Source organism: Patella vulgata, chromosome 4 (genome assembly GCF_932274485.2).
Source record: "Patella vulgata chromosome 4, xgPatVulg1.2, whole genome shotgun sequence".
NCBI classification, from domain to species: Eukaryota; Metazoa; Mollusca; class Gastropoda; family Patellidae; genus Patella; species Patella vulgata.
This window is the reverse complement of record NC_065882.2, coordinates 38,112,737-38,133,359: the sequence shown is the minus strand read 5'-3', so window position 1 is coordinate 38,133,359 and position 20,623 is coordinate 38,112,737. Positions and strand designations below refer to the sequence as shown.

Genomic DNA, 20,623 nt, shown 5'->3' with positions numbered 1-20,623 from the left:
GATATCTATTTTAATCAGATTGACTGTGGCATCAAGTAAGATTCTCAGCATGTCAGATATAACACTAATGTGCAATTACAAGATAACACCATGTTACACTTGAACTGACGTCACTTCGCATACCAATGAAACCGTTAAAAAGATTTCCACATGAGCATGGCACACGTGTTATAAAATAGACGTCAAATAACCATTGATAAAACAATTAAATGATATGAAATGAAAAGGAACTTAAAAACGTTTAATACATTTTTATTTAGATTGTCTTCGATTGCATTAGTGCTACAGGTTTATGAAAGTATAGAAGAAATATTTCAAAATATGAAGACGGCGAATAGATTGAAAAATAGATAAATTTTACACCTTTTTTCACCATTAAATCGAAATAACGTAAATGCGAAACCGAATTCAAAAGAACTGAGCTCAACATTGCATCCGCCTTTAGTAGGGTCATCCATCTTGATATATCAAATTTGTAATAAAACTTAATATTTGCTTCCGAAAAGCCGTTTCGATCTGTCAAAATTGCAGTGTTTGTCAAATTACGCCACGTGTGGTACCGACAGAAAAAAAATTGGCGGTAACAAAACAGTTGAGACTTTGCACCACGTAGCATATACACTTTGTTTTATAGAAATCTGAAATAAGCAAAACTAAAATTTAGTACCCCAAAAATGAATTTGCCAATAAATCTAGAAATATCAGTTCCATTTATAAATTTGTTACCATTTGTTACATGTCATAAAAGAATTACGGTAATCGAAGACTTGATACGATGACATCACTTCCGTTATCAACAAAATATTTATATTAAATTACAGAAATAACTACTTCGATTGTCCTTTGCATGATAGACAATTGATTAAAAATTGAACAGAATTAAAATGCGAAAAATCTTAAAAAAGTGATCCTGACAAAATTAGTTATTTCGCGGCAAGGGAAGATGTCAGAAACAAACTATCTATATAAACGTATTGATTCATTCTATTGGTCCACTGGAATCAAATATAGTGATTTTAAACGAATAATGAAATTTAACTCACTTCAAATAAATATTTGTTTTGGAGCCTAAAATACATTTTTTGGCAAAATGACATTACTTCAGCTGATAATGAAAATGTTAAATTAGGCATTTGGCATCGCATGGTGAAAATTTTATGAAAATCGAATGATAATTGACAATTTTATGGACCAAAAACCATGAAAAGTGAGTTGTAGAGAATCATCTTTTTTCCGCAATTGAACAAGTTAGAAACGATTTTGTGATATCTATATAACCATATTCCTTTTATTAATCTGTTGATTTAAACTAAAAGTTAAAATTTTCAAAACGTAGAGAATAATACTCAGTTCGCGGTCATCGTAGAAAAGGGGAGTAACTGGTTTATAATTTATCAGGATCGGGCAACGATTGATCTCATCTGTATTCAGTACTGACATGGGCTGGCATGGTAAGCTTTTATATTAGTAGAATTTAACCAAAGTAGCTCCTTTTCAGCAATGACCAACGATTATCTTCAAATGACTACTGATCATGACCATTACCTCTAATATTTCGTTATTTAAACGTGCCTCAAGTCAAATAGATCATTTTGTTTAAAATCAGAAAACCTGACTTTACGCTCGCTTCATAGCCATAGAAACTCTTCAAGTCTTCAAGCCACGGGCGACTAACAGTTTGTGATCAAGGACTTAGCTGATATGTTTTTCTACCACTCAAGAATTATCGCGGTTCGGTTCGTCAGTTCTCCACGGAACATTTCCATCCACAAGAACGTACCGAAGATGCTACTGCGAAACTTCTGCAGCTATTGGCAGCGTAGTGATCTTTTACCCAAGAGTTGAAATATGCTTACTCTGAATCGTGTATCATATTTCACCTTTCATTACCATATCATATTCATATAAGATGATTTATTCTGTGTAAATTGCATTGGACATTCATATGCCCCTTGTATAACACATAGGTTTTAGATCATATAGTCCGATTGGGTTTGTTACATAATTCCCATCATTCGGCTTTTCGCGTAGAAATCGTGGAATAAGCTTTATTTTGAAGGTTTTGATGTTTCATGACAAAAAACCAATGTTGACATTTTTTATGAGAAGGCCATTATTTGAGGGTAGCCATTTTGCCATAATATTCCACTTTATTTTTTTTCTATTTTCACCTATAATTTTATCGACATATCAACTGTGATTTGACAATGTATTAATATTGGCAGGGGTCGCGACTATATTTCAGACTTTTTTCCACAACTTCATAAAGATATTTCCAAGATGGCGACCATTTTTGGCGGGAACATCGGACGATGTGCTGATTATGATTAAGTAGTAGTGTTTGGTGCCAATATATATGTTTTCAGGGGCACAGATCCCATTTCTACCGTTACAACTATGTAAAATGATCACATGTTCACCTATTTTGCATATTTCCAAGATGGCGGTCATTTTTGGTGGGAAAATTGGACAATGTGCTGATTTAAGTAGTCATCTTTGGTTTTAATATACCTGTTTCCATTTCTGTCAGTTAAACTGTGTAAAATGACCACATGCTCACCTATTTTGCATATTTCCAAGATGACGACCATTTTGGGCCGGAAAATGGGACGATGTACTGATTTTGATTAAATAGTCATCTTTGGTGTCAATATATGTGTTTTGGGGGCACAGATTCCATTTCTGCCGTTTACAACAGTGTAAAATGATCACATGTTCACATATTTAGCCTGTTTCTAATATGGCCGCAATTTGTGGCGGGAAAATGTGACGATGTGCTGATGTTGATTAAACGTAGTCGTGTTTTGTGTCAATATATGTTTTCGGGGTAGTAGATTCGATTTCTGCACTTTTACAACTGCGTGAAATGATGATATGTTCACCAAGTCAGCATATTTCGATGATGGCCGCCGTTTGTTGCAGGATATTTTCTAAATACGTGTCGTGTTTACCCATTAGGTATATTATCTAACTATGTCCACTGAGCTCATAATATCAATGTTCAAGGAAAATAGCACATTTATTTGGTCGATCGCGTTGTAGTAGTTGGACTCCAAGTTGGTTTTATTATAAGACTTGGTGGCGCCATCGACACTTTCAGTTGATGTTGTCTGTCATACAAAATTAACGATGGTTAAAAATGTGAGACTTGCAACTTTTGAAAAGGTAATTAATAAATAAATGTATGATATTAAATGTTAAGCAGTATACAAAGAAATAAAAAATAGGACTGCAAATGAAATAGGAATACTTGCTATAAGAAACCTTTGTGGCATATATTATATTATCCACTGACCCCAAGCTGCGTGTGGAAGCAGTCGTTTAGAGGAATGTTGTTGCGTTGGAAAAACAAACTATATTTCCAGTTTGTTTTTCCAACGCAACAGCATTCCTATGAACGACTCCTTCCACACGCAGCTTGGCCAGTTATATGGAAGGTACTGAGCCTCGTCCATCTGCTCCAGTCTAGCATCCAAAGAGGAAACACCAGGAAAACTAACAAATGTTCTTAATTTCTTGGCTTTTGGTCGTTCTCTGGTTTGAAGGTGAATGGGGATGGGGTGAACATGACACAGTATCTATAGGCGTGGCGAGAGAGCGGCTTACACCTGGTAGGCATGTCACGGGAGTGTGGCGAGAACTTATCCCGGCCTTACGGCTAACCACGAGAGCATGGTGGGAACACGGCGGGTGTAGCCAGAGCTTGGTCATGAGCGTAGTAAGAGCTTGATTGGAGCGCGCTTGTTGTGGTCGTGGCAGGAGCACGATGAGCGCGTGTCAATTTCTTGCCACGGTTATTTACGCAAGCTTCACGCTGCCGTTACGCTCTCTTTGCCTTCATGCCAGGAGAATAGGCTTTTCCTACCCAGGAAAATCGATATCAGCTCACTGGTCATCTCGAATTAGTAATTTTCATCGTTGGATAGTATACCAAATGTGTACGACTCGGTATCGGCTTTCAGGAATGTGCTATAAGCTAATAGTCTACGTAGCAGAATTAGACTCAGAAACCTGTAATAACAACTACAAGTTAATAAATGATTATAATATGTTTAGAAAACGTTCCTCGATCTTGGAAATATGCTAAATTGATGAACATACAATCATTTTACACCGTTGTTTATGGCAGAAATCGAATCTGTGATCCGAAAACATAGATATTGACACCAAAGACGACTACTGAATCAAAATCAGCACAACGTCTGATTTTCCCTCCACAAGTGGCAGCAATGTTGAAAATGTGCTAAATATGTGAACATGACATCATTTTACATGGTTGTAAATGTCAGAAAGAGAATCTGCTCCCCCGTAAACATATATATTGACACCAAACACTACTACTTAATCAAAATCTGCACATCGTCCCATGTTCCCACCAAAAATGGCCACCATCTCGGGTGGTTTCCGGTATTTAGTGTGTTTTCCGGCATTTAGTGTTTTTCCGGTGTTTTCCGGTATTCAATATAACATGGTGTTTTCCGGCGTTTTCCGGTTGTTTTCCGGTGTTTTCCGGTATATAGTATTGCCCCTCGTCCCTGCAAAGAACGAGCAATAGCATCTCAAACATTGGTGTTCATTAAATTCAATTTTCAGAGAGAGTTGGGTATCCGGCCAGTACAAAGGTAGAATTAGCAGTAGAAACCTCAAAATCGGTGTGTAGGAGGAACCTGATTGGTCCTACTAATGCCCAAATTTTATCTGTCCAAATCATTTATTGTCCGAATAGCAGATCATCCAAATTTTGTTGCTTATTTTTCTATTAGAAATATTATTCCAAATTTTCCAGTTCGGTATGAACTGAATCAATCTAATATTTTGTGGGAATATATTTGGGTACTAACCCATCTCATACTCATAGAAAAAAATTTGGTCCAAATCCCTGACCCAAGGGTTATCACCCCCTGCATGGTGCTCACGCGGACACGCTCTTAAAGTTTAAATTCAACCGGTATAGATGTATGCGTTATATATTGTTCCAAAGACAGTCATATTACCGATGAAAGTAACTTAAATAGAGAAAAAAAATCGTAAAATTAACTTTAATTGGAAATATACAAACAATTAAAATAATTGGTATTTAAAATAGTAAAATTATCTTTAATTGGAAATATACAAACAATTAAAATAATTAGTATTTAAAATAGTAAAATTATCTTTTTAATTGGAAATATACAAACAATTAAAATAATTGGTATTTAAAAAAAAACCCTCATTACCCGTCCCCTATTAACTAAGTGTCTACTATTCAAAAACTAAATTCAATATTTTACAAATTTATATGGAACGGTCCTGATAGAAAAACAGCTAGACATTCTTAAACATAATAGTAAAGATTGTGGAATAAAATGATAGAATTCTTAATATGTAATTGTAGTTTTTCGTTTTAGATTTAAAATATATGTCAGTCACCTATTCAAACATGACTCATACCATATGAATTCATAATGGCTGAATATGGTGGTAATTTATACATAAGAAGATAGATAATAAATATTATATAGGAATATATATATATTATATATTAATTTCCATCACCCAAGCATGTTACCCCGATGAAAACAAACGCGGGCGACCAGGTTGACTTTGTTTGGTCCACTTGTTTTCATCTTCTTAATGCAGTGATTTTCAAGCAGTCTTTCACGGCATTTTGAACGGCCGACAGGCATTACAACCAGTATGGACTGGTTTCGACAAAAATGGACACAACTATATAAATATAAATGCGATTTTGACGAAGTGAAAACGGGTCCTCGTCTTGTCATAATACAAGTTTCCTGAAAGTTTCAGAATAACCTGATAAAAACTGCAGCCTCTATTGCGCTGACAAAACGTGTGGACAGTTCGGCAAAAAGGGGCATAACTCTAGACCTATTAATCTCATTTTGCCGAAAAAAAACCCCACCAATCTTCTTCTTGCGATAATAGAAGTAAGTTTCCAGAAAAGTTTTTTAAAAATTCGATAAAAAACGCCGCGATTGCGCTGACAAGAAGGAACGACGGGCGGAAAGGGTGATTACAATATACATTGTATATGTAAAGGACTCTAACGAAATTTAAAACTCAATACACGAATAGTTTAATTGTAACTGAGCTTCATAACGTAAATTCAAAAGATATTTATCACGGCTGGATAAAAGCAAAGTTCAACAGGGCAAGAGCCGTTGAAAATGGAAACACATTCTCGATACAGAGTTAAGCGATCTAGATGTATAAAATGCATTAGAAATAATAAATACTTTAGTACAAAACTGATGAGGTTTGCATACTAATATTTCTCCAGCATTATGTTTACAAATAATAAATTATTCAAAATCAAAAACGTAGTTAACACACTAAGTACCTTCTGCGAGTCTAATATAGAAACTGTGGAATATCTTGTGTTGTACCCATTCTCACAAATAATATGGAATCATTGTAATACTGTTTTAGACCATATCAATATAAAGATAAATATAACAACGCATATCAAGCATTTTGTTATAACTAACAAACTCCATTCTAGGAATAATACTGACTGGGAGGAGGGTAAGCACGTGTTACCCCATGTGTCGGATGGATACCTAAATCTTGTAATATATTGGAATTATGTCATACTCCATGAACTTCCTTCAACGTTAGAAGTCTAATTTATTCCACCTCCATCTTTCATTTTGAAGAAGCAACAGGGTGTATTTTATTCTAACATGTACTTATATGGTAAAATATAACAAATTGTAACAATGTTACACAGTTATGCTTACAGTTAAATCCGTGCTACTAATTGCAAAACGTGATATAATGTTTCACTGCAATGCCTGCCTTCCCAGTCAAATTGCTGCATGATACGATTTAAACCCATTGATAACGCTGCTAAACCACAACACATTGACTTGAATATTTATGATTGTAGATGTTTTGCCGTTTATTTGTGGATGAAAATTTGGACCGAACAGTTCCTATTTCAAAACAACCTAAAGACAAAGTTCAGGCTATTTTAGAGGCCTGTGATAGACAATTTCCAGAATTCCACGTTCGATCACGGAAACGAATTAGAACATATCTTAAATCGTGTCGAAGAATGAGAAGAACTAAAGAACAGAATGGATGGGAACCGGTAAGCTAACGAAGTGCATGATCCTTATTGGTTTAATATTCAGACATGGTTTGAGTAGTTCATCCAGTAATATCTTAGTCTCTGTTTTAACAGTAACAATTTATTTTTGAGTGCGGAACACGAAAGTTTGCATACAGACCAAAATATGGTGGGATGGGATAATCAAATCCTCCTTTATGTCTGGTTAGTAGAAATCCCGAAGAAACTGGGACGGTAAGAGGGGTGACAGAGCGACCAACGGACACTAGGTCATTGTGCTTCTTACTATGATACAGACACACAGATATAGATATCGCCAATCTTAGTTATAGAATAAAACTAATAATGTTATGTTTGTTTATTCGACTTATTGATACATTTTTTCCTGTTCTTCAGCTGCGACCAACACCACCTCATCTGACGTCTGCTGCAGCAGAGAGTCTTTTGGCACAGGCGTGTGAAAATGAAAGCACAAATGCAAAACGTATGAGAATGGGAATGGAACCATTACCGGTAAGTCGCGAAGACTCTATCTATTAAGAGCAATTGGAAACTACGTCCGAAAGTAGGACGTCAACCCCATTTCTATTATTCATTCAATTGTCTTGGAATTTTGTACGAGTCCTTCTGTTGGTGTACCAAAGTTCCTCAAACTCCTACAATTTGTGCGCAATGAAAGTGCTATCAAAACTGCATTTATCATTACCATAAATTGATATTTAGCACTCCAAACGTGTCCCGAAATTAGGTCACTTCCGACTTTGACAGAAAACCTCCTACAGTTTGTGCGCAATGAAAGTGCTATCAAAACTGCATTAACCATTACCATAATCTGATATTTAGCACTCCAAACGTGTTCCGAAATTAGGTCACTTCCGACGTTGACAGAAAACCTTTTTTAAAATACAGATATTAACTCACAGAGCATATGAAATTAATTTTAGACAAACGTAGCTAGAGCCCCAAACTCTTTTACGAATTACGGATAAGTGAGAGATAATCCAGAAAAAATGTTTTCATATTTTTTAACCTTCAGGCCACCCTATATTCCTATGTAAAAGTCATATACAAAAATAAAAAAATGGGTAAAATTTGGCGGCATATAACTTTCCTTAGCCCGACGTTACTAAGATGCAACAATAGTTGAAATCGGTCCGAATTACAGCAATATTGAAAATCAAACTTTATAAATTTAACGATTTCGGGCATTTCACATTGTGCACAATGTCGCAAATTAGTCACAACCATTCAGGCCGAGATGCCAAAGACTGTGAAACGATACTAGAATATTAAACAAAATTATGCTAACTAGAACTGCGATGCAGTGACGATGGGGTTTTCACAGGTGTCCTTTACCCTTTAAAGAGCACATCAAATGACCAAACAAAATTATATGTACGTATATCCAGTGATTGCTATATTCACATTACGGCATTTTTTTTAAAAAGTTTATTGCCTTTATAATAGAACAAATCAATTTACAAAAGTACATGCGTTGACATAAGGATACAACCGACAGGCTTAAATAATAAAATAATATAGTATACACTGTACCAGGGTTAATTAAGAAATCAGAGTTACGATACATCATACTGCTATTTTGAACTCAAATTAGGATTTGCAGATAGTTTAAGTTCAATTAAAATAAAATAAAATAAAACCAAGTACTAACAATCCAAACCATTAGACAAAATTCGAAGTCCTAAAAAAATGGTATAGGCAAAATAGTGTAATCAGCAAATGGACTGTCCGTCGTTTCTTATGTAAGCCATATAATGTTCGTTGGAAGGTGTTTTACCTAAAGATTTTAATTTGAAGATGAAATATTTTGTTAGAAGAATTATATAATTGATGGATTCTAACTGGGATTTGTTTTCAAATTTGCTAATATCATCATGTAGATTGTAATATCCAAAATGTATGACAGAAGGTGATAGATTACTGTATATCATATTTTTAATCGAGATGTCAGTAAGAGTATTCCACAGGCTTTGAGAATAGGGACATTGAATAAATAGGTGCTCTTCAGTATATTATCTTGTGTATGTATTTAAACTGGACATTTCGGACTTTTATATGTGTATGACTTAAATTAAATATGGATTTTATAGTTTGTTCATCTTTTTGTCTACCTAAATATTCTTCCCATTTTAATATAGCAGTTGGTTTAATAAACATCCCATTAATTCTTTTGAAATAAATATCCTTTGACGTTAAAGTGTCTGAATGAACATTATAAAATAGATACAAATTATTTATTATATCAGTAGCAATAGCAATAAGTATCTCATCTGAGAGGTAATATAATAATGTATAAATTGGATATGATGGTATAATGACAACACAAACAATAAATTGGAAATGGGAAAATTAGCAATTTAACATCGATGATTGTGCTTCGATACTAATCATGTTTATTAGTTCGATGCATGTTTACTTTGTCTGTGATATTGTCAAATAGATCAAAGCTAAGACGTTCATTTTGGTAGGTCTTCGCATGAACGGAACCGTTAAACACCTAAGCACTCTGGATGCTGTTATTATTTTTCAGACGATTTATTAGTTGATTGTTTCGTTTAGTTACGTCCTCAAAGAGGAGGATACCCTTCACTTTAAAATTTTGTCTTTTTCTCATGAGAGCGATTTTGACATCTGACTGGAGAAGTTTAACAATGATAGGTCTGGGGTATTCGCTGTTATTAGAGGCCAGTCTATGGATGGCGACTATCTGCGCGTCACTTAATTGGACCTCTGCATATTCAAAGGATATTTTTTTTAAAAAATCGGCTCTCAGATTAGCCCGATCTTTCTCATTATCTCCTTGAGTAATGCTCATTTCTATTCCCAATCTTTATTGAATCTCAGATACCATTTTCCATATGTTGTTGATTACGGCAAATTAACACCAATCTGATTAAAATTATTTCTCATATTACCATTTAAGCAGCAGGCACCCGAAAACACTTTTTAATTTTCCAATTACAACCTTAATCCGGTCGATTGGCTGGGGACGTCACATGGACATCGCATACAATATATACTCTTCAAAAAAAGTAGGGGATATTCAGAAACAATACAAAACTACGGAAATGCACTGCTGTTTTTATTAGAGGTAACCAGTGTATGTTAATAACAGGCCAATTTCCTACACATGAACATAAACAGTTCATGTGGGCGGCTTATCTGACGGTCCCATTTCACTTGCAAAGAGATACACTGTCAAAAGTGAAAATGGACGTTTTTGATTTTTGTCTTAATAATGAGTAATTGCTCCACCAATCCTCAGACATTCAGCAATTCGTTGTGGCATGCTCCTAATCAACCGTCCAATCACGATTTGGGGCAATCTGACCCACTCCAATTCTTGCAGTGTTGTCGGTTGAAGTTGACGTCGACGAACACGTCTCCCGATCAAATTAAACGTAATACACTAAAGCAAAGTTACGCTAAACAGTAAATCTTATGCAAGAACCGATAGGAAAGCAAACATGGATAGGATAAAACAGCAAGCGGAAGTTTTCATCAACCCTTCCTTGAAGTGTCAAATTTGACAATGAACCCCTCCCACGTGTATGGCGCCATTGCGTATCGCACATGCAGCTCAGTGGTTCTGTTGGGGTGATAAGTTCTTCATCTCTGAACATACCCTCAAAGCATGTCAAGTGTCCATTATCATAACCTGCTTAAGTATTTGCATTTCAATATCCCTTATCACTGTTTATACACACTGTTACATGACTAGTGTTTATTAACGGTTCAGTTAACATACTGGCTGACCTAATCATTACATCATTATAATTATCTACATGTAAGTATTGAAAATGTTCACCGTTTCATGTTGGCCTTTAAACAACGTTTAAAAGACGTCAACATCCAAGAATGATCGAGTAAACTGACATTGAGCGAAATTCTGAAAGACTATAGTAACTTTAAGTTAGAGTTATGTCGATGTCAATTAAAGGTATATATTGTGTCTGCGTAATATTGCCTGACTTTGATTAAATCGCTTGCCACTTTCTGTAAACTTATATAGAAGCAACTAGAATATTTTAGAGTGAATTTTAAAATGCCGCATTATCTTTAAAAGACATAGCCACCTTCCGCGTATTATCATGTCTGTTATTGGTGTACGTGACCTTTTACAGCTATTTATGTATGGGGTTTTAAAAGAACTAGTTTCAATATGGAAAAAATGTTAAAGGTGTTAATAAGCAGCGATTTGCATCGATATATTTTGCGTATATATGCGGAATATTTTGCTGTTGGTGAATGGAAAATGGTTAAAATATTGTGTAATAACAAATTGCCTGTCAGGTGGGACCACGTGGCAATTCTTACGAATATCCGAGAATGGAGAAACCACATGCGGACATACGGCATATTTTTTTATGACTTACGTGTCGATTGTTGGGAGGGCGTTATGTATTTTCATCAAGACCAATAAAAAGATTGCACGCGCAACCATTTTTGGGTGCGGGTGGTGCCCGAGAAAAATCCTATTTAAAATTAAAATGAATTACTACACAAATTATTCCGTAGTTAATTGTTTTATTTAGTTAATGAGATTACAGACACATCCTGGTGTGTATAGGCAATTAAGGAATACACATTTCTAATGCATTTGGTCACCGTAAAGTCACTGGCGTCCGAGGGGATTAAGGGTGTATTCGTTAATTAATAAAGTCGTTTTAAGAGGAGGTCTACATTTACGACTTTGAGTGAAGATGACTCAATTAATTTTATTCAGATTGGTGTGAACTTGCCGTAAAGTGTGTATAGTAACCATTGGCTATAAGTTCATACATTTTTGTTTGGTCATTTGATGTGTTCTTTAACTATTTAAGATTTAGAAACACAAAGAAAAAGGCCCAAGTTAAAAATACAGTTTTGCCAAAATGATGCACATAATCACCAGTTTCGGGAAGTTCGCGTGGTTGGGAAATTCGCAAACTTTCCAAAGTAATGTTAATGTCTTAGTCACATCCACTTTTCCATCAACGCAGAAAATTTCAAAGCGATCACGTGAGCACTTTTATTTTTTAAAAGGAAATTGCAAAAATAAATAAAACGACATTGTTTCTAAATTCGACAGTTTTGAACTGCAATCTGCTCAGGAATGTCTCCGGCTATCCAAAAATGTATCTATTTAAGAAATCGGTTGAAAATTACCATAATTATAGCCGATTTTCAATTTTCGTAAACGTTAAAAGTTTCCATCATTTCCGGTCTTCTTACACCTTTCGCAATGCTTATAATTGCTAACTGTTGACAACTTTCATGAGGAATAATCTATCGCTTCTTACAGTTTCTGAGATTTACGCGAAATGGAAAAGGCAGTCTTTAGCATTCTAATAAACAACAGCTGTTGTATTGATTCTAAATAGCTGTTCACTGGTATAAAGTGATGACGTCATGTAGACAAAAAAACTGGGACATTAAATTCAGGGGAAACTGTTACTTACTAAAATGACGTATTTTCATTCTAGAAGAACCAATTCCATATTCTGGTTAACATTAAAACACTCGTAGTTCAAATATTGTCACTGTAAATAAAGGGTCTCTATATAAATATGCTCTATATGCTGGCAATACGTACCGATTTTATCCACTCTCATGGTACGTTTCTGTTAACAATGAAATGTGCCGTTTTCAATTCTCGATCCCTTTATTCTCCTACTCCTGATATTTCGATATTTCAGACTGTTGTACAAAGGTTTCATGCACAAGAATACCGATTAGAGTCGCTAAAGAAGTTAAAAAAAAATAAGTGGACTTTTCGAGACAACGGCGTCTAAACTTGCTCATAACTTTTTTAGTTTGTAATAGAAATGAAATGAAATGGTGTTTAACGTCCTACTGTTTTGCTCCGAACTGGGCTAATGAAGAGGGGTTTGTAATAGAAACTTATCGCTTTAGTACCATCTAGTAGACAATTCACTTGGCTATCAAACGATAGTGAACTTTAACTACTCGGTAAACAGCGAATTTATACATCGAATTTTTCGCAGAGACAGCCATTTTTCTGAATTTTGTCAAAATTTTGATACTTTTGATCACTTCCGGTGATTAGAGGATTTTGATTTACAGTTTCAGGACTAGTTTAGTCCTTCTACTTCATATTCCTGAAGTTTCAGAAAAATTGTATTTACCGTTTTAACAAATAAGAACTCTACGATTTGACTAAAATGCGAAAAAAATTGAAAAATCATAGTTAACATTTCAGAACAACACTTATATCATTGGAATCGGATTGATGTCAGCTATCGAAAGATGTAATCAGAATGTAAATCTCAAAACAGTTTTTTTTTTTTAAAATTTAGAAAATTTTCCAACTTTCACCCAAAAAAATGAGAACGACAGAGTTTCAAAATTCGAGGTTTTGTAACCGCTGCTTGCTCAGAAATGTCTCCGGCTATCCCAAAATGTAAATATCTACATAAATCGGTTGAGAATTAACAGAATTATGGCCGATTTTCAATTTTTGTGCACGTTAAAGATTTCACGCATTTCCGCTATGCGCACAAATTTCGAAATAGCTTTATAGAGTAACTGTACCACACTTTCGCGGAACAAAATCATACTTCAACCCTCTACCTCTTATAGTTGCTGAGAAATAAGCCCCCCCCCTCCCCCCAGTAAAAAAGAAAAATGACTAGACTTGCATGGCAGTGCTGAACCCGGCTTTCACGCTACCCAAAACTTTACAGGGTGCAAAGCAAAGACTAACCCCACACACCACAGACACACATGCATAACTCAGATATTGACATGTTCTTTGCATGCGCATTACAATAGAAGGGAATTAAAAAAATAAAGTTGAACAATTCACAACATAATAAACTTAAATCGGTAGAATCGGAAAGACGTCGGCTATCCAAATATGTAATTGAAAACTCAAAATTCCAAGAGATAACAATTTAAGTAAATTTTCAAAGTTTAAAGAATAAATGAGAACGACATGGTATCTTAATTCGACAGTTATCGCATCCGCAATATCCCCGGCGGCTGTACAAAAATATAACTTTTTCGAAAATCGGTTGGGAATTGACATAATTATGGGCGATTTTCAATTTTCTGTTACAGTTTCTGAAATCTTCGCTAATTGGAAAACGGAATAAAGGAACAGTTTTGCGAATGGGACAAAAAGCATCTCAAATGTAACATTACTACCAGAGCCTATAGTACCCTTACCAACATCTGTTTTTCTTTAATAATTAAGAAAGGCGACTTAGTTCTAAATAGATGCAGCCGAGGGTTTTATTTTCAATATTATTAAGTAATGACGTCATGTACACAACAGACCTAACACATTAAATCGACGACAAAATGTTATTTACTAAAACAACTTATTTTCACTCTAGAAGCACCAATCCCATATTTTGGTTAACTGTAAAACACTCCTAGTTCAAATATTGTCACTTTGAAAAAAAAACAACGCTCTATATATATATGCTTTATACGTATGGAATACGTACAGATTTTGACCATTTCTGACTATTGTCGATGTACAGTGCTTTTTCTTGCCACTCCTGAGATTTTGGACCGCTGTACGGTGGTTTTATACACAAGAGTATCAATTAGAGTCTCTGTAGAAGAAGTTACAAAAAAATATTAGGTTGACTTTTTGAGAAAAAGACGTCTAAACATGCTCCAAATCGTGGTCTCGTTTTGGGGTACCTCTGATATTCTGAACTGCTGTACAAAGTTTTCATACGCAAGAATACCGAATAGACTCTCTATAGAAGAAGTTAAAAACAAAAATATGTCTTCGTGCACACTACTACCGAAGGGACTTTCGATAGAGAAAGTTTAAGAAAACTCGCTGGAGCAATTTTCGAGATACAGTCGTCAAAAAAAGACACCAAATCGTAAAATACTTGATTTTCAGCGTACCATATTTGGCTTTCTGATAAGGGTATCTGTATGAATTTGGTATCATACAATAGTCGAGTTTAATCCATTGAGATCGCAGGGAGAAATCGCATTTTCCCCAAAAGCATCTATTTTTGCATTTTGTCAGAATATCGAACATTATTTCGACTACCCAACGGTTTGACCATATGGCTTTACGCTCCAAGGGTTTCAAAAACATCGATTAATCCTGTAAAAAAATTATATTTGTTAGAAAATCAGCCGAAAAATCGAAACAATTCGAAAAATAAAGGGCGATAACGCTAAATGAAACTTATATTACTGGAACCGGATGGACTTCAGGTATCCAAAAATGTAGGGCAAATTTACAAATTTTGAAAAATAACAAAAATTGTGTCATAGACAACGTGTTTTCAATTTTCGAACGATAGAAGTCGCAGACGAATATTTGAAATTGAAAAAATGTAAGATAGGGTTTCCGAAAATGTCATTTGTTTGAAATTGACGAAACCACGCCCGATTTTAATTTCTCGCCACCGTTCAAAAAATTCGACCACTTCCGGTCTGAGCACAAGTTTCACATGATTTCTCAATAGAAACTTTGATCCCAGACTGATATCTGTTTTCCATCATGGAGAAATAGGCCCCCGCGGTAAATAATAAGAATAACTAGACCTGCATGGCAGTGCTGAATCGGCTTTCAGGCATCAGACCCGAAGGAATCATAGGAGAGTCCATTCACCGGGATATCCAACGATACTTTAGCTGTTTAGATCCTGTAATATCCGACGGAAAAATCGCTTTTTTCGCAAAAACCTTCATTTTTGTGCATTATTTTTATTGAACATATCGGATATGTTTTCGACTACTTACGGTTTACAGATCATTGTCGAATAGCACTTAACTTCATATACCAAAAGTTTCAGAAACATCCATTGGGCACTTTAAAGAAAAAAGATTAGAAGAGCATTTAATTTTCAGTAAGTTACCGAGTTATCAACTGGTTTCAAAGCCCAGCGCCATTATTGGACCCTTTATATCATAATGAGGCTTTTAAATCTGGATTCACAACCTAGACAACCAATAGGACTCTGAGTAAATGAAGTTAAAGAAAAGAAATAACAGTAGTTTTCAAGATAAAGGCGTCTGAATAGGCCCCATAAAGGAAAATACTAGATTTTCAGCGTCCCATAATCTATTGCCTAACCATCGAATTTGTATTATTTGGATGTCATAAGACCATCCATTATTCGGGCTATCCAATGACACTTTATTTGTTTTAATTAGGTGAAATCTGGCGTAGTAATTACTTTTTAATTTTTACGTTATTTTTTCAAAATATCGGATATTTTTTCGATTTTTGGATCATTGTCGGGATAGTTTTAACAAGTTGTGTGGATATTTAACTTTCTGTACCAAAAGTTTCAGAAACATCCATAGAGCTGTTTTAAAAAATAACAAAAATAGAAGAGCATTTTCAGTAATTTAACGATTTTTTTAAAACTTATATTATTTCAATGCTTTTATTTTTGGATTCACACCCTATACCACCGATAGGAAATAACAGTAGTTTTTGTGATAAAAGCGTCTGAATAGGCTACAAAAATCGTAGGTGTCGTTTTTGAGAAAAAGGCGTCCCAAAAGGCTCCAAAACGGAAAATACTAGATTTTCGGCGTACCATATAATTTATTTCCTAACCATCGAATTCGTATCATTTAGATGTCATATAATAATCCACCCATGGGACTATCCAACGACACGTTGAGCACTTGAATTGTCACTGGGCTCTATAATGATATATTACATTATCTGATCAGATGAAATCACCAGGGGGAATCCATGTTCAAATGTGCCATAAATGCAAATATGACATAATATCGAAAATTAAATTTCAATAACTGAATACATATATATTATAAATTACTAGAATCACCATTAGATCAGCTATCTTAATACAGTAGAATCTGTATGAGCAGCCACTCCTATTCAGCGACATCTCCTTGTAAGCGGTCACGATAAATTCCCCCCGTAGAAACTCTGTTGTTTCATCTCTTTATTCAACGGTCACTCCTCTAACGCGGCCAGTGGTCACTATTTTACTAATAAATTCAACAAAACATCGCCCATTCAACGGCCATTGTTGAATGATACCATCTTGTCGTTCTTTGTAACACCCCCGCTAATCCCGTGATTAGTAGTTAATTAACTGGACCCCCACTGATCAGGTAAAAAGAAATGTAAACATAACAATCAACCCGGGATTATCTGTTAATTAATCTTTTGTTTTATTAAACGACTAACCTGATCATTGTTTTCACGCGTAACGACACATTATTTGATACTGATTGAATAAAATAAAAGTACCGAGTTTTGTCACGATCATCTAGTATCTCTCTTAGCGCCTCCTATAATATTACATACAGAGTTACACCCCCTGTAAAAAGGAGATAAAATTAGCGATGTTTTTTGTTCATGTGCTTTTTTGATAAAATAAAATGAATTCATCGATTTTCTTCACAAAAATGGATAAATATTATCGAATACATCACAATGGTAGACAGTAGTATCGAAGTTTGGTACAAAATGACAAGTTTACAGAAGTTATGTCCGAGATTTGAGTAAAGAATTTTCGTCCGGCGCAAGATTCAGCGACGGCCAAATTTACCGCTTCCAATGCATCCAAGCGTAATATTTAATTTATGTCGACACAAAAAGCAACGAGATTTTATTAAGAGGCCACGCCCGTTAAGTTATGTCCGAGATTTGAGTAAAGAATTTTCGTTCGGCGCAAGATTCAGCGACGGCCAAATTTACCGCTTCCAACCAATGCATCCAAGCGTAATGTTTAATTTATGTCGGCACAAAAAGCAACGAGATTTTATTAAGAGGCCACTCCCGTTAAGCGGTCAGTTGTGAAAATTCCCTTGGGTGGCTGCTTAATGCAGATTCTACTGTATATAAACCTTTTTTGAAAATGTGTAAAAACAAGAGTAAAATAGAGCATTTTCCAAAATTTAACGGTTTTTCGTCTTTTTTCGATTTTTTGTGGACGTTGTCCATCCATTAGACTATCAAACGACACTTTAATTATTTTGGTTCACTAATATCTGACGGAGAATTCAAATTTTTGGCAAGAGGGTCAACTTTTTTACCTTTTGTTTCGTATTTTGGATTAGTTCCGGTATACGAATCATTGTCTGGATAGTTTTAACAACTGGTTTGGGAACTTGAATGGTAGCAGGACTCTTTAACGATAAAGGACATTATCTGATCAAATAAAACCCCCATGAGAACCCCTATGTTCAAACGTGCCAGAAATGCAAAATTTAATGTCAAAGTATCGAAAATTAAATTCCAATAGCTCAATACATATTATACATAGTTAGAATCGTAATTAGGTCAGCTATCTGAATGTATAGCCTTTTTTTGAAAATATGTTAAAATAAAAAACAGCGGCTGCCAGGCAGGATACGCCCACATTTTCGAGAGATGGATAGAGAACAAGTTAAAAAGAAAGTGATTTTTCGTACAATCAAGGGCCATAATTCAGGAAATTACAATTCGATATGCGCAAATATCGAAAGGAACCAAGATCTTTGGGTTATAAACTTACATTTCAAGTTTCATCAAAATAGGATTAAATTTGTGACCTCTATTATATGGTCCACAACCTTGATATACCATATTTTTATGCTATTTGAGAACGAGGGGCGGCCATTTTGTCTGTCAGGTTTGGGCCGATTTTCACGAAATTCGAACTCAGCCGTCCTTAGGGTGTAACGATGATATAATAATACGTTTTTTTTAAATCGGATAAAAATTATGACCTCTATAGGGTCCACAAGCTAACAACGCAATTTTTCGTACAATCAGGGGCCATAATTCAGGAAGTTACGGTCCGATACGCGCGAATATCAAAAGGGACCGAGATCTTTGGGTTATAAACTTTCATTTCAAGTTTCAACAAAATCGGATAAAAATTGTGACCTCTATAGGGTCCACAACCTCGATATACCATATTTTTACGCTATTTGAGAACGAACGGCGGCCATTTTGTCTGTCAGTTTTTAAATCGGATAAAAATTATGACCTCTAGAGGGTCCACAAGCTAAAAACGCGATTTTTCGTACAATCAGGGGCCATAATTCAGGAAGTTACGGTCCAATATGCCCGAATATCGAAAGGAACCAAGATCTTTGGGTTATAAACTTACATTTCCAGCTTCAACAAAATCGGATAAAAATTGTGACCTCTATAGGGTCCACGACATTGATATACCATATTTTTACGCTATTTGAGAACGAAGGGCGGCCTTTTGTCTGACAGTTTTGGGCCGATTTTCACGAAATTCGAACTCAGCCGTCCTTAGGGTGTAACGGTGATATAATAATACGGTTTTTTTAAAAATCGGATAAAAATTATGACCTCTATAGGGTCCACAAGCTAAAAACGCAATTTTTCGTACAATCAGGGGCCATAATTCAGGAAGTTACGGTCCGATATGCGCGAATATCAAAAGGAACCGCGATCTTTGGGTTATAAACTTACATTTCAATTTTCAACAAAATCGGATAAAAATTGAGACCTCTATATTGTCCACAACCTTGATATACCATATTTTTACGCTATTCGAACTCAGCCGTCACGGTGATATAATAATACGTTTTTTTTAAATCGGATAAAAATTATGACCTCTATAGGGTCCACAAGCTAAAGGAACCGAGATATTTGGGTTATAAGCATACATTTCAAGTTTAAACCAAATCGGATAAAAATTGTGACCTCTACAGTGTTCACAAGCTAAAAACGTGATTTTTCGTACAATCAAGGGCCATAATCCGCGAAGTTACAGTCCGATACATGCCACTATCGACAAGAACCGAGATTATAGGGTGCTAAACCTATATTTCAAGTTTCATTGAAATCGGATAAAAATTGTGACCTGTGGACTGTTCAGAAACAATTGTGGACGGACGGACGGACGGACAGGGGCGACGACAATATACGTCCACATGAAAATGTGGGCGTATAAAAATAATAGAGCATTTTCGAAAATTTCACGATTTTTCTACTTTTTTCTATTTTCAGTCCCTTTTGTAACCAACCTATTACAATTATTTCAAAGCCTTACTGGATGACTTCGTGTACAAGACTACCGAAGGGACTCTTGATAGAGAAAGTTAAAAAAAAATATCATATTTTAAGTTTTCGAGATAAAGTCGTCCAAAAACGCCCCATATCAGAAAATACTTGATATTCAGCGTGCCATATTTTGATGCCTGTTCATAGTATCCGTATGAATTGGGTATCATACGACAGTCAAATCCTCGTGCCACCCAACTATAGCTTAATTTGTTTAATCAGATGATATCTGACGAAGAAATTGCGTTTTCCCCCAAAACATCCATTTTTTGCGAGTTTTTTTTCTCCAAAATATCGGACATTATTTCGACTACTTCCAGTTTACGGATCGTTGTTGGAATTGCTTTATCCATAGGTTTGACCATATGGCTTTAAGTTACAGAATTTCAGAAACATCGATTGAGTCTTTCTAAAAAACATAAGGGTTATAAAATGGGCGGAAAATTCGAAAAAAAAACCACGGAAAACTAAAGTGCGATAACTCCGAATGAAATCTAAATTACCGGAATCGGATAGACTGCAGGTATCCAAAAATG

The 20,623-nt window shown here is 35.2% G+C and overlaps 1 protein-coding gene across 2 annotated transcripts in view; it reads left to right on the top strand.

Moving 5' to 3' along the window:
• Nucleotides 1-20,623, top strand: part of LOC126818831 (nucleolar protein 4-like) — a 150,763-nt gene that overhangs the window by 100,709 nt on the left and 29,431 nt on the right. For both annotated transcript variants that reach the window (XM_050546466.2, XM_050546465.2), the window contains exons 4-5: nucleotides 6,890-7,093; nucleotides 7,469-7,585. In XM_050546466.2, coding sequence (XP_050402423.1) covers nucleotides 6,890-7,093; nucleotides 7,469-7,585 — 321 coding nt within the window. The remainder of the gene's footprint in view (nucleotides 1-6,889; nucleotides 7,094-7,468; nucleotides 7,586-20,623) is intronic.